This window comes from Engystomops pustulosus, chromosome 4 (genome assembly GCF_040894005.1).
Source record: "Engystomops pustulosus chromosome 4, aEngPut4.maternal, whole genome shotgun sequence".
Taxonomy (NCBI): Eukaryota; Metazoa; Chordata; class Amphibia; order Anura; family Leptodactylidae; genus Engystomops; species Engystomops pustulosus.
The window spans coordinates 118,724,226-118,739,830 of record NC_092414.1 but is presented as its reverse complement, the minus strand read 5'-3'; the positions used below and the strand labels follow the sequence as shown (position 1 = coordinate 118,739,830).

Genomic DNA, 15,605 nt, shown 5'->3' with positions numbered 1-15,605 from the left:
AAGCAAATGATTGCCACATAAAATCACATACTGTCAAAATTAAATAATCAGATTTAAAATATAAATAGATCAATAATTCTTAACATTCATTACCGTATTTACATATGAAAGTATTAACATCTAAAAGATGCACAAATATTGCTGTAAATATGGCTGATTAAGTAGTATTCAATGCAAACTGCATGGGCTCCACAACTCAATGGTGGCTTCTTCTCACAGTAATGTATATTGATCTATTATCTGATTATTATTTTTGACAATTTTTGATTATTTAGTGTCAATTATTTACTTTTTACTAGTGAGGTTAGAATATTGTATCACCAAATAAGTTCCTTTGAGACCATAGATGAGTGCATTGTATTAGTAATCTTTGTGAACATAATTATATAATCTAGAATCTACCAGTAGATTTGCAGGCTAGAAATTTCATTAGTTTCAATCTGTTGACAATATTTAAGTGTACCAATAAATGCTTCATTTTAATTTCAGAGAGAAAAGGGGTGGTTTTGTTGCATTATGGCAACTTGGATATTTTAACGTTATCAAGTCTATATTAACCGTACTGTGATGCCAGTAATTTGGATTATTTAGACAAGTCGGTTAGCTAGCTCCCATTTACTATGAAGAGCAAAAGTTTAAATATAGACATCTGAGAATTTTATAACTCATTTAATTAGGAATGTTAACTACTAACTGTTGTCGATTGCCCACATGTTTCCAACAACAGGTCCATTCTGCCTCCATCGCAGTCGGGTGTCTCTGGTAAGTGCCGCATTTGGAAGAGGGGTTGTAATTCTACTCCACCTGAGTAATGTAAATATGCATATTATTTTAAGAATACGATAATGCTATATCAGAAAAAATTTCTGATACTGAAACTCTGAAAGGCTACTATAATCTAATTTTTAAATATAGATTAAAATACCTTTTAATAATTTACCAGAGAATAGGTTACATTGTAATTAATAAAGATTGCAATGTTATCACAATAGCTTAAAAAAGTCTAAAAAACATGCTAAATTAGCATCTATCAGCAGGTTTTGGACAAGGAGACAGTAAATAGATACAATGGGGCAAATTTACTTACCCGGTCCATTCGCGTTCCAGCGGCGGCTTCTCCGCTCTGGATTCGGGTCCGGCCGGGATTTAATAAGGTAGTTCTTCCGCCGTCCACCAGGTGGCGCTGCTGCGCTGAAAGTAAACTCATCGCGCCGGAATGCACCGAGCTGGACCAGGTGAAGGTAAGCGGTCCTTATGCGACACATTTTCGGTTTTTAAATGCGGCGGTTTTTCCGAATACGTCGGGTTTTCGTTCGGCCACGCCCCCCGATTTCCGTCGCGCGCATGCCAGCGCCGATGCGCCACAATCCGATCGCGTGCGCCAAAATCCCGGGGCAATTTAAGTACAAGCGGCGCAAAACGGAAATATTCGGGTAACACGTCGGGAAAACGCGAATCGGGCCCTTAATAAATGACCCCCACTGTATCAATGTATCCTAAAAGAGTAGAAAAAAAAACTTTTGCAAAGTTTTTTTTCCCCATCTGCAATGAATTGACATACTATGGAATTTGCAAAATGAAGCGGAATAAAACAAATAGCATAAAATATATATTTATAAATTACAAATACATATATATATGTATATTTATATATATATATATATATATATATATATATAGGCACAGACCTCTTTTCAACAAAATAAAACATTAAGGCTACTTGCACATGACATGTGCAGGTAAAAGAAATGCAAGAAAGGGTTCAGTGGACCTTTGTTTGTATTCTGTATGTCATACACGTGTGAGCTCCACTCAACCGCCTGTCTGCATAAAATAAAATCTAGTAAAAGTGATCTAATAACTACTATTGGAACAATGTTGATTAAATCTATTTTGTAAAACACATGCTTCCAGTTTCTCCTTACCCACTGTAGTTGTCAGATGAATATATGGTGCTGTGTGGAAGATGAGGTCCAGCACAAAGCTCAGGCAAACATTCAGAATGCAATAAAGACCAGGTCCTGCCATGATTGGTTGAAAATTCCAAACTAACACTATTCATTTTTGAAAGAAAAAAACAAGTTAACATGGTGTCTTATTCTGCACTACACAATAATAATAGCAACTTCTATGTTTTATGAATACCTTCATGATCTGATATAGTTGAACAGATTTTTTTGTTTATTTAAATGGTATGTTATCAGATTATTCAGACATACTGCATCCTGTGCTAGAAATACAAGTTTCATAAAAATGTAATAGATAATAAAGAAAAGATAAAACGATACTAACTAGCAGTCTTTGCATGGGGAATCCTTTTGACATCATCACAATGTCACAAGGTTTCCTGGCAACAGCCCACATTGAAAAGAAAAATTGCTTTGGGTACATGCTCAAGGCTTATAGTGACAGGAAACTGATTATTCCAGCTGTCACTGTAAAAAATCAGCCTGTCAGCAGGGCAGCACAATCCTGCTGACAGCACTGTATACAACAGTGCGCAATGCCATCAAGCTCAGCATATAAATTACCAGGCCTCTGGCACAGACACTGTACCATTAGCATAAGGCAATGTGGGCTGCATGGCATAGAGTTGATAACCAGAGAACTGAGTATTAAATAAACTTGGTTGGTTTATTTGGTTATTTAATTTATGTATATTCAGGGGGGCAAACATTTTCACTGCCAGGGTAATTTTGCTTTGGAACTATCTTTAGTTAAAGGAAAACAATAGGATATCTATTGTTTTAGGTATAATATTAGGGATTTAAACAACATTTAAACTTTGTCATTTAGGCAGAAAACAAATTAGAAACCTCATTCAGATTATCAGAAAACAGTTGTTCAGCTCTATAAAAAACAGTACATTACAATGACAGGTCCCTCGCCATTAGTTTTGAACACCTTGCACATGTGTCATTTATTTTCTTCTTAGAGACGATGACTATTTGTTTTGCAGAGGTGATCTCTTTGGCATGCCAAAGACAAGAGAAATGTGGAAGTGGTATTTAAGTGTGGCATTATCAAGCAATACATTTCTTTGAAGGGCTCCACAACTGAAATATTCAAAAGCAACCTAAAAACTAACTTATTCTAGAAAGCCTATAAGCTACAGTGACCTAGTGCCGCTAAATAATACATATGCATCTACTAACCTAACCTATTAGCCCATTTTTATTTGTTTGCAACAGTTTTCTGTCTGATTTTGCACTGAAAAGAATGTGAAAACAGAAAAAATGTGCTTAGTTGGATTTTGCACCACATTTATTACTGACATGTGGCAAAAAAATGGTTCACACTTCCCAATCAGTGCAGGGGGCACCAGATTAATAAAAACCATGCACCAGTTTTGATGAATCTGGGGCACACAAGCACACTGTATAGGCAAACAGCAGATAGTACAGACAGAAGTAGTTTTGATTTCTTTCTTGCCATCCCCTTCTCAGTCAGTAACTTTATTTTGTTTGTTACAAATGTAACACTTTTCATATGTAAAGTACATTGGCACTTTAAAAATGAAAATTTAAAATATGTACCTGTTTCCGGGCTGATGTGATCCACATCCAAGATTAATAGAAAACTGTATCATGTGTGATTCAGTGGAAGGCAGAACAGGAAGAACATGTAGAAAGTCCACTGCCCAAACATCTAGGTTGGGTCCTCTGTGACTGTTTTGCTTCAGACAAAATTTGGTGGCTGAAGTCTGGAGCTCTGGATTGATAACAGTAGAAACTAAAGATGGGACCTTAAATGAACAAGAAATTTGAGTAATATTTTTATTTTTGGCAATGTAACAAAATTAATTTATAATTGTAATATGTTGTTTAAGACAACAATATAAATTATAGGAGGCGTATAGTTATTTTATATGCAAGCAGCATAGCTTCCCTTTCACTGTTTTTGTTGCATATTTACCTTGTAAGATGAATAGGGCAGTGTATCCATTACAATAAGTTCTTTTCTACCATCAACCTGAGCATATAGGACAACATCATTTTCATGAGATTCCCCCGGGCTGCATAGCCCTCCTAGGATAGTAAATAAATCAAAGTAAATAAATAAATAAATAGTACCACTTAAATTATTTGGAAGTGCCATGATCATAATAAAAAGCAACAAGTAATTTAGAGAACATTGTGCATTTTATTTTATAGTACATTTATTTCACATGGTACATGTTACTGTGTTCCAAAATCCTAACCTCTTAACTACTTGGCCATTTTGCACCTTCCTGACACGGCCCTTTTTTTGAAATCTGACATGTGTCACTTTATGTTGTCATAACTTTGGAATGCTTTAACATATTCAGGTAATTTGGAGATTGTTTTTTGTGACACATTGTATTTCATGTTGGTTGAGAAATTTAAGCAATATGTTTAGTATTTATTTCTGAAATAAAGGGAAATTTGGCATACATTTTGAAAATAACTATGTTTTCCAAATTCAAAATGTTCTACTTTTTGGAAAGTTAGTCATATCACCAAAATAACTTGATAACTAACATATTCCATATGTCTGCTTTAACTTAGCATCATTTTTCAAACATCCTTATCTTTTGTTAGGACATTAGGAGGCTTGCCACTACAGATGTTTGATTCAAGTATGCCCTAAACTGGAAAAATCTAAAAATTTTCCCCAAAAGTCACTTTTATCCCAAATTTTTGTGAGCCATAAGGGATTAAAGATGAAACAACCCCCATAAATGTGTAAAAGTATTTCTCCAGAGTGTAGAATTGCCTCTCGTGCAAATAACATGTTATATGAGTACACAGTAGGGCTCAGAAGGGAAAGAGACACGTGGCCTTTTAGAAGTCAAATTTGACAGAAATCCTTTACATATGTCAGGATGCATTTGGAGAACCCTAGTGGTAAAAAACAGAGGATAACCCCAACAAGTGACAGCATTTGGGAAAGTTCAGCCCTTGGACAATTTAGCAAGATGTAATATGCGTATTTGTCCATGAAGGGCCCTAAATTAGGCCCTAAAAAGGAAAAAGGTGAAAATTTTCCTATAAAGGTCTCTTTTACCCATAATTTTTATAGCCACAATGGACAAAAAATGTTATAACCCCCAAAATGTGTAAAACAATTTTTCTCGAGTATACCCCACATGTGCATATAAAATGTTATAAAGTGCACAGTAGAAGGAAAGAAGCCTTTTAGAAGCCAAATTTGACAAAAATCCTTTGCATGTTTCAGGATGCATTTGGAGAGCCCTAGTGGTATAAAACAGTGGAAAACCCAAAAAGGGACCCTAGTTATGTTCCCTAATCAGAGAAAGACCCAGCGTCTGATCCTAAACACTAGCCAGAAAATACAGCAGGGCTTCGGAATGATAAAGCACTTGATATATAAATGGAGCAGAAGTAGAAAACCTAAATAAAAAGTTACCCTAGTTTGCAAACTACATCCCGCAATGAAATAATCGAGGGGTTTGGTGATCAATTTGACCTTACAGTTGTTACAATAATTCCTTTTACCAAAATGAATTCACAACAAAGGTTGGAAGTGAATTGCGAATGTGTTGCGTATATGGAGATGGTATATACTTGGGGACCAATTAGAATTTTGTCACATGTCTCATAATAGACACCTGCAGACTTTCTACACTTCAAATTTGTGCTAAAAAACTATAATTCTGCTAAAGAGGTCTATTTCACTAGTCTAATATCCTCTCTCTCTAACAACCCTAAAAGGCTCTTTGATACTATTCACTCTTTACTAACATCAACGGTGCAGCCACCTGTCACAGACCTTGAGGGCTGACGATCTGGCCTACTTTAAAGATAAAATTGATTGCATTCGCCAGTAAATAATTTCTCAATCCACTCAGCCCACTGATCCCCCTCTGGTACTTTACCTTGTTCACTCTTTTCCTTTAAGCCAGTCACAGAGGAAGAAGTGTCCAGGCTCAATTCCTCTGCTCGACTCACTACCTGTATCACTGACCCCATCCCCTCACATCTGACACAGTCTCTCTCCCCAGCAGTCATTTCTCACCTCTCTAAAATCTTCAACCTCTCTCTCTCTCTTCTGGTATCGTCCCCTCTTCTTTCAAGCATGCAGTTTTTACCCCATTACTAAAGAAACCTTCTCTGGATCCATCCAGTGCTGCTAACTACTGACCAGTTTCTAACCTTCCTTTCAGCTCCAAACTCCTGGAATGCCTGGTCTTTTATTGACTAACCCGTTAACTCCCTCCTTGACTCCCTACAATCTGGTTTTCGTACTATGCACTTCACTGATCTTACTAAAGTCTCCAATGATCTCCTCACTGCTAAATCCAAAGGTGACTATTCACTCCTCATTCTTCTGGATCTATCGGCATCGTTCAATACTGTGGATCACCAGCTTCTCCTCATGATGCTTTGCTCCATTGGCATAAAGGTCACTGTACTCTCTTAGGTTTCTTCCTATCTCTCTGCCCAAACTTTCAGTGTCTCCTTTTTTGTATCTTTCTCTTCTCTTCATTTCACTGTCAGGGTTCCTCAGGGCTCAGTCCTAGGTCCTCTTCTCATTTACCTATATACTGCCCCCATCGAACAAACCATCAGCAGATTTGGTTTCCAGTTTCATCTCTATGCTGATGATACCCAGCTGTATACTTCTGCACGTAACATCACTCCTGCCTTAATCCAGAACACTAGTGACTGTCTTTCTGCTGTCTGTAACATTATGTCCTCTCTCTTATTGAAATGTAATCTTTCTAAGACTGAAGTCCTTATCTTTCCACCATCTACTAACTGACCCAACCATGACTTCTCCATCTCGATCTGGGGATCACTATAGCACTGAGGCAGCAGGCCCACGGTCTTAGGGTTATGCTGAACTCCGACCTCTCCTTTGCACTGTATATTCAATCTCCTGCTCATTCTTGCCCCATGCATCTCAGAAACCTCTCCAGTATCCATCCATTTCTGACAATTAAAACTTCTAAAATGCTATTTGTTGCGCTGATTCACTCTCGACTAGACTACTGTAACTCCCTACTAATTGGTCTTCCACTCACTAAACTTTGTCCTCTACAATCTATTGTAGAGGCTTGTCTTTTAGACAAAAAGCTACTCAGATGCCTCCAGTTTGTGCCAAACACTGCACTGGCTGCCTGTATGCTTCTGAATTCAGTTTAAAACCCTCATCCACAAAACTCTGTATAATGCTGCACCTCCCTTACTCTTTTCTTTCATCTCATCACCCAACCCATGCTCTTCGATCTGCCAGTTATATTAAATTAATCTCTACCTTAAATCGCACCTCTCATGCATATATCTAGGACTTCTCCCGAGTCGCACCAATTCTTGGGAAGGCCCTTACGCGGACTACCAGACTATTACCCACCCTCCAAAGTTTCAAACATGCTTTTAAAACCCATCTCCTTAAGCAAGCCTATCACACTCGCTAACTGCATGAAATGCCAACTCTCTCTTTACAAATCCATCCTATGTCTTGTTATCCCCCAAACACCAGATGTATACCAAGCTCCAGGCTTCTCTGCAGTTACTTTCACTTTGGACCATGTATATAAGATGGCTGGTTCAAACAGCAGAATTTTTATGTATTAAATTATTTTATACTGTTCCCTTATAAAGAATGGCTGGACCATTATACAAGCTCTTTACCTCTTGTGTCACCTCTTCATCCTCATAGAATATAAGCTCTTGCGTGCAGGCCCCTCACTCCTATTGTTCCATATGACTGTTTGCACTCTGTCATGTATTATTATAATGTAGTAAGAAGTGGAAAGAATCAGGCTAATGTCGTGCTGCTCAGGTTCACATAATGTTTATTTTTTGACTTGACAAGGATGGACAACGAGTTTCAGAGATGATCTACCTCCTTCGTCAGGTCCGAAAATACAATATGTATTATTATACTTCTATAAGTCCCCTATGATTTGTAAAGCACTATGAATTGTCACGGCCACACCCGCGATTCTCACTGCGGATAGTGGGCTTCCCAACTGACTAGGCCGCGCACGTCCTTGTGCTCTAGGGGGCACGCATGCTGGCTCGCCAAGACTTAAAGGGCCAGCACCCTCCTGATTGGCACTGGTTAATCCGGCTCAGCCCTTATAATCCAGCACCTCCCTTCCTTCCTCGCCGGATCTTCAGCATCATTTCCTGCTAAGTGAAAAGCCTCCAGTGTTCCCTGTGTTTCCAGTGTTCCTACGTGTTCTTGTGATTCCAGTGTTCCTCCGTGTTCCTGTCATTTTCGTGCCTGCTGTGTTCCCGTCATCTGTTCCTGCCTGCCTGTTTCGTGTGCCAGTCTGTCCCTGCGTTCCAGTACCGTGTGCCAGCTCTTGTGTCCTGTCGTGAGTTCCAGCTCATCTTGCCAAGCCGTTTCCTGCTGTCACCCCAGGCTTGGACTGTGGCCTGCATCTCCTCCTTCTATCCCTACAACCTTGGCTGCCACCACGGGCCTAGTCGCACCCGTGGAATGACCTGGTGGCACCCAGCCGCAGCAAGACTATCCCGCTTTGCAGCGGCTCTGGTGAAGACAAGGTGTCACTTAGACGGTCGGTTAGTACCATCATCTGCCGTGGTGGTCCAGAGGGTCCACAGACTCGTTGTGGATTGCGGGCACACCCGTGCCTCCCAGTGTGGCGTGGTGCCCTCTGGCCCGGACTCACCTCTCCACACTCCTGCTTCCCGTCCGACTAGGCCATGCACGTACCTGCTCTCTAGGGCGTACGCGTGTCGGCTCTCCAAAACTTAAAAGGCCAGCGTCCTCCTGATGGTGGCACCCCCCTGCAGCAAGACCATCCCGCTTTGCAGTGGGCTCTGGTGAAGACCAGGTGCCACTTAGACTCCGGTCCCGGGTGTCAACTAGTACTATAAACTCCCGCGGTGGTCCAGAGGGTCCACAGGCTCCTCCACAGACTCTACCCAAAGAGACTCCTGGCTACTCACCTAACAGTAGCCTCCCTATCTCCCTGACATGAATCTCTAGACAACTTTCTGTGTTTTATTCCTTAAGACTCTCCAAATGGCAACCTACAGTGTGTTTTTTTTCTCTCAGTCCGTCCCACTGACAGTAACAGGGAGGTGGGTCTCCTGCTACAATTCTCTCCTATTTATCAGTATAGTATCTTTGTCATGTCTATGCAGAGTGCACAGCGAATCTGCAGACAGCACTAAACGAAGCATCAGGGTAATGAATCAATTGGTGAACATTCATGTAATATTATTAAGGCAGTAAAGGTATATTGGCATTTTATGTTAAAGAGTGTCCAACTCCTTTAAGCTGGCAATAGAAGTAAGAAATTATTAAAGATCTGTTATTCTGTTTATCATTTACAACCATCAACGATTACATAGACAAATGACAGATACATGCAATGGTTTTACAGTATCAAGCGGTATGTTTCCAAAATGATTTTTTGCAGAAGTGGCGATTTAAAGGTCATAACTTTTTAATTCAGCAAACTTCCTTGTTTGCATGGTTATTTTTGTGAAACGTAAGGCTATTTAATGCAATTCTAAGGGGACTTTTAGTTAACTTACCCATACTAAGATAAAAACGTAGATTTCCATAACCAGTAGTATCCATATAAGGAGTACATAATTTTCTTTCTCCATCTTTTAGAAATACAAGAGAAGAGCCTGATTCTATTGTTCCACATTCAGTACCAATGACAGCTCCAACAATTTCCCACCTATTGACAAATGACATTACAGTTAGAAGGAAATATTTGGCATAATTATAGCAATATACTGCACAAATACCAATTATAACAATAAAAATTATTTTAGAAAAAGTACCTAAAATGTCGATTCCAGAAAGTGCTTTTTTTCATAATTCCACATGCAAATATGAAAATAAACATATTGTACTAGGTACTTTACAGAGTGAGGGATTGTCCTGCCTACAGTGTATATTAAAATGACTTGCAGACACTTTACCACATCAAAGCGAAGACTTTATTATGCCTCTTGTATCACAGTATGAGCAATTATTATCATTGCCATACAACTTTCTAACAGACCGAATTTTCCCTGTATTTTAGCATGTTGGGAAAAATCGATACATACCTATAGAAAATATACCTAACACATTTAGCTATAAATCTCTGATAATCAAATTGACACTCAATACTTTTAGTTTAAAATGAGCTGCTATGAGGAGCTTAACAAAAAGGGAATCTACTATCCAAATCAGGCATGATAAATTAGGGACACTTACTCATAGATCCAACAGCACTTCCCACTTTCTTATGCTTGGTATAATCTCACACAGTTGGATGGGGGAAGTGCTCCTGCACAATGTAACAACCTGCGAAGCTACAGCACGGAAGGGCTCTTGGAACCTCCCAGTAGCCTTTCGGGCTCATTAGCATAATTTTAAAAGAATGGAGACCATGAATATAAGAAGACTACCACAGTCATAGTGCCTGGATCTATGAGTGCCCCTAGTTTATCATGCTTGATTTGGATGATAATTTAACGTTAATTATAAAAACACAGAAAATCTGCCTGGATATGCAGGGATAAAAATTTACTCCAAATAAATGCACAGTTGGACAGATTTTTCATACAATGGGGCAAATTTACTTACCCGGTCCATTCGCGTTCCAGCGGCGGCTTCTCCGCTCTGGATTCGGGTCCGGCCGGGATTTAATAAGGTAGTTCTTCCGCCGTCCACCAGGTGGCGCTGCTGCGCTGAAAGTAAACTCATCGCGCCGGAATGCACCGAGCTGGACCAGGTGAAGGTAAGCGGTCCTTATGCGACACATTTTCGGTTTTTAAATGCGGCGGTTTTTCCGAATACGTCGGGTTTTCGTTCGGCCACGCCCCCCGATTTCCGTCGCGCGCATGCCAGCGCCGATGCGCCACAATCCGATCGCGTGCGCCAAAATCCCGGGGCAATTTAAGTACACGCGGCGCAAAACGGAAATATTCGGGTAACACGTCGGGAAAACGCGAATCGGGCCCTTAATAAATGACCCCCAATGTCTCTCTTGACAACTGACCTAGAATGCCAGATATTAAATTTCTATATGTCCACTATATATCGTTTAAATCTGAGTTAATGACAACTAAGTTAGCTCTGTGTGCAACACCACTATATAATTTGGAAGGCTCAACCTTAAGTGACATTTAAAGTCCCATTGTAGAAGATAGGAAAAGTCCACTGGGGAAAAATGCTCAAGAATACCACAGTTCAAATAAATGCTTGATTTACTTGGCAGTCAATTAAGATTGAAACATTCTTTTTCAGGTTTTCTGGCTATAAATATGCTCCATTTACCACAGAGGTGTATGTCTCTCCATTCACCCATACACTAACCTAGGATTTCAATTTAAGACCTGTGAGCAATGTACAGAATACATACAGTATTTCACATCTAGTATCTCCCAGATTTAGTTAGTTCCCAGTATCTAGTTAATAAGAAAGTGGGAAACAATTGAGCTTACCAGCCTTGGTATTGTTGAACTTTAGTCAGGTTCTTTGTCTTATGGCATATGCAGAACTGTAGTACATATCAGATTCTGGGTCCGACTACACCTGGGACACCTGGGACCTTGTGCCACCATCCCGCAACGTATTTGAACACTCAGGTCAGGCACAGAGCGTGGGGATGCCTAGACACATTAAATTTGCAATTGCCTGCACAAGGATCATGCCAGTTTATATCAGAAATCTATGGCAGTTAGTGTCATGTGTGGGCAAGGAGAGTAAGGCTAGTGTTAATAAATTGCCCTTGTATGTATGATCCTTTCAGGATTATCTACAAATATATGGTTTTGTAACACAATACCTGTATTGATATTTTGAAAAATATATTTTTTAATATTTAACTCCTGTAAGAGCGGCAAAGTGACAAATTTTTTTTTTTTTGTGGGTTTGTGGGGGGGGGGGGGGCAGTAAGTCCTAGCCTGAATTTACTATAGCTTGCACCAAACTATGAGCGCTGCGCCTGATTTACTAAGAGGCTGGAAACTGCTGTAAATTTGGGTCAGTGATCATTACGTTTGCCAACTAATGCACGAGTCTTTATTAATCTCCCCCAATGGGCTTGTTAGAGACATCATGCTGATGGTGACCACACTGATTGTTTGTGGTCCCTCAGTAAGTGGTGAAAATCAATTTGCTCTGTAAACTGGTATCAATTGGTTGCGACAGTGGAGGTTAACATTAATGATGTATGATAGTAAGTCTACTTGTTTCTAGGAACTTTTTAAACCCATTTTCATCACATACCTGGCGATTTACATGCTAATATAATGTGCCACCATCCAAAAACTCTTAAACATTCAGTTTTCTGGCAAAGAAGTCCAGCCCTAAACCTAGCTGTATGTCTAGCAAATATAACTGTAGTCACTGAGCGAGGCACTCAAGATGATAACCCTTTCCTACCTCAAGGGTAGGGAATGTGACAGTACCCCCTACTTTAAAAAAAATGTATAATGTTGTGTATGTATTTATAGTTGGAATGTCATGCCTTAGAGTATTAATAATTGTCATCTATTGATACATACTGAGGGACCACATAGAGCAGTGATGGTGAACCTTTTAGCGGCTGAGTGCCCAAACTGCAACCTAAAAAACCCTTTATCGTGAGGTGCCAACCAAAAATTAAAGCAGTCCTTGTTCTTCAACAACTTTCAATCCTATTGGTCTCCTGAGGATAACAACACAGTAGAAAAAAGATGGAACACAGAGAATCGTGGGGCCAGCCTCCAAAGATAATTCGGCCCTATTTTCTCCTTCTTCCTACAGTCCCAAGTAGCGAAGTAAGTATCACTTTAATATATGACTGAAAGCCGCATCTTTTAAATTGCTTGGAACTGCAGGAAGATTCTTTGAGTCCTGTGTGGTGCAATGGCCTGGGTGCCCACAGCAAGGGCTCGTAGTCCTGCCTCTGGCACCTTTGCCATAGGTTCGCCACCACCGATATAGAGTATAGGCTTGTGTTAATAGTAAATTTTGTAGGTATACAGTAATAGACAAACCCTGTCCTATAGGGGCATTTTCCATTCCCGAGCTCTAGATGACTAAACAATGACACCAAGAGAAATTAGTTGGCTAATGAGATAACTGAAAGCCAGCTGCATAAGACAATCACTATTTTATCCCCCACTACCAGAACAGTACTGAAAAATAAACCACTACCAGTATATTGTAAAGTATCTTAATACCTTTGAGATCAAGTTTCTTTCATGGTGCAGTGTGGCGTCATCATCCAGAGAATGCACTTTGATGTGAGATGTAATATAGATGTATGACATTATTGAGGTGGAAACTTTAGCACTGAAGTGAAGCGTTCTCTACCTCAGAATGCCTCCTAACCTGTAATTGATGGCCTGGCATCCATGGACACAAGTAACTGACTCTACTGAAATCTGCTGCATAATGTCAATCAGAGCAAATTAAATGGGGAGAGCTTGACTTCAGTGCTGAACTCCATGGCTTTAGAAAAACAATTTACATTTAATTTCAACATTGATTTTCTGAATAATGCCACCATATAGAACTGTGAAAGCTACAGATCTAAAAGGTGTTAAGATGTTTGAGGAACCTTGTGCCCTATGAAATTATATATTGGAATAAAGTAATATAAAACATATCACACAATAAACATGCATCCCATAGATGTACATGAAATGTGAGATGTGCATGCTTATTTGTCTTTAAAGCCTTCCTTGAAAAAAAAACTATATAAATAAAGTAATTTGTCATTATCAACTCTTTGTACTTATTAATGGTTTCATTAAGTTGATTTGTGATTGAATCAGAAACATTTACCCTGTAGGCAGACTCTCAAATTCTTCTGACCACTGCTCCTGGATGTCTTCAGAAGACAAATCAACATCCCTTGTTGTAGCAAAGTTGTATTCACTGCCCTCTGTTCCATGGAAATAGATGGAATTTCCGTCTGATTGACAGCTATGCTATGGAGACAAGAATAAAACATTGTTAAAATTGGTAAAAACAAATTGTTTTAAAGGAAGTCTACCACGAGGATAATAAAACAAGCACACTTACATGCTGCTGTATGCCCCCTCTTGCATGATCTGCTCTTCTTTTAGCTTCTTATGCCCTTGTTTTTACAAAAAAAAAGCTTTATAAAATTATGCAAATGTACCTGAGGGGCTCTGGGCGACAAAGCTTTGGAGTAGCTCAGGCTCATTTGCCTCATTTTTTAAGCCTTTTTTAAAAAAAAAAAAACCCTAGGGTATAAGAAGCTAAATGAAGAGTGGATCCTGCCAGAGGAAGCACACACCTGCATGTAAGTGTGTTTGGTTTACAGTCCTTGATCCTGGTGGTAGATGTCCTCTAAATGTTGATGGGACCATCTTAATGTTCACGGAGCTATAGTCTTAAATATACTATAATTTTCTGTGTTAAATGGACTTCAGGTATTTAGCAAATAGAGCTTTATTACTGTATAAGCGATAAGTTGATACTGTTTAAATAATAAATGTATTAAAAGGTGCACACCATATGTGTTGTCTACTACCCTTGTAGTCTGGTATATGTTGGGGAAACAACACAGACTTTTAGAATAGATCAACACAAGTACAACATATGGACTAATCATTTTCACCATCACAAACCCGTCTCTCATCTTAAGTTCCAGGTAATAAAACATGTCCCCACACCCAAGAAGAGGAGGTGATTTTGTCCAGAAATTAAAAAAAGAGAAAATGCTACTGGATTCACACCCAGCGCTGTTTCTACCCGCGGGGCGGGACGAGTGATGAGCAACTTCCACAATAATCAATAGCATCAACACTCTCTGTTACCCAGCAGTGTGACGATGTCATCATCACACAGCAAGAGTCATCAGCTGCAGCCAGGAGAATCAGGAGGAAGAGGAAGCTGTGGTAGTGTGGGTCAGTTTCTGTGTTGGGGCACAGTGTATATAAAGGCGGTCCCCTACTTAGGGACACCTGACTTACAAATGACCCATAGTTACAGACGGACCCCTCTGCCCCCTGTGACCTCTGGTCAAGCTCTCTGAATGCTTTACTATAGTCCCAGACAACAATGATCAGCTGTATGGTGTCTGTATTGAAGCTTTATTGATAGTCCTTGGTCCCAATACAGCAAAAAAATTTTTAAACTCGAATTGTCACTGGGGCAAAAAAATTTTTGGTCTGGATCTACAATTATAAAATTTACAGTTTCGACTTGCATACAAATTCAACTTAAGAACAAACCTCCGGAACCTATCTTAGACATAACCCGGAGACTGCCTGTATAGAGTCTGTGTTGGGGGACAGTATATATACACACATATATATATATAGTTTCTGTGTTGGGCACAGTGTCTATATAGTGTCATATATTCTTCGTGGCATAGATTCAACAAGGTGCTGGAAGCATTCCTCAGAGATTTTGGTCCATATTGACATGATGGCATCAAACAGTTGCCGCAGATTTGTCGGCTGCACATCCATGATGCGAATCTCCCGTTCCACCACATCCCAAAGATGCTCTATTGGATTGAGATCTGGTGACTGTGGAGGCCATTCGAGTACAGTGAACTCATTGTCATGTTCAAGAAACCAGTCTGAGATGATTCCAGCTTTATGACATGGCGCATTATCCTGCTGAAAATAGCCATCAGATGTTGGGTACATTGTGGTCATAAAGGGATG

The 15,605-nt window shown here is 39.6% G+C and overlaps 1 protein-coding gene across 4 annotated transcripts in view; it reads right to left on the bottom strand.

Moving 5' to 3' along the window:
• Window positions 1–15,605, bottom strand: part of RELN (reelin) — a 510,672-nt gene that overhangs the window by 249,305 nt on the left and 245,762 nt on the right. For all 4 annotated transcript variants that reach the window (XM_072147208.1, XM_072147209.1, XM_072147211.1 and 1 more), the window contains exons 11-16: window positions 13,747–13,892; window positions 9,504–9,655; window positions 3,916–4,028; window positions 3,537–3,745; window positions 1,926–2,054; window positions 695–804 (exon numbers count right to left, since the gene is read on the bottom strand). In XM_072147208.1, the coding sequence (XP_072003309.1) occupies window positions 695–804; window positions 1,926–2,054; window positions 3,537–3,745; window positions 3,916–4,028; window positions 9,504–9,655; window positions 13,747–13,892 (859 nt within the window). The remainder of the gene's footprint in view (window positions 1–694; window positions 805–1,925; window positions 2,055–3,536; window positions 3,746–3,915; window positions 4,029–9,503; window positions 9,656–13,746; window positions 13,893–15,605) is intronic.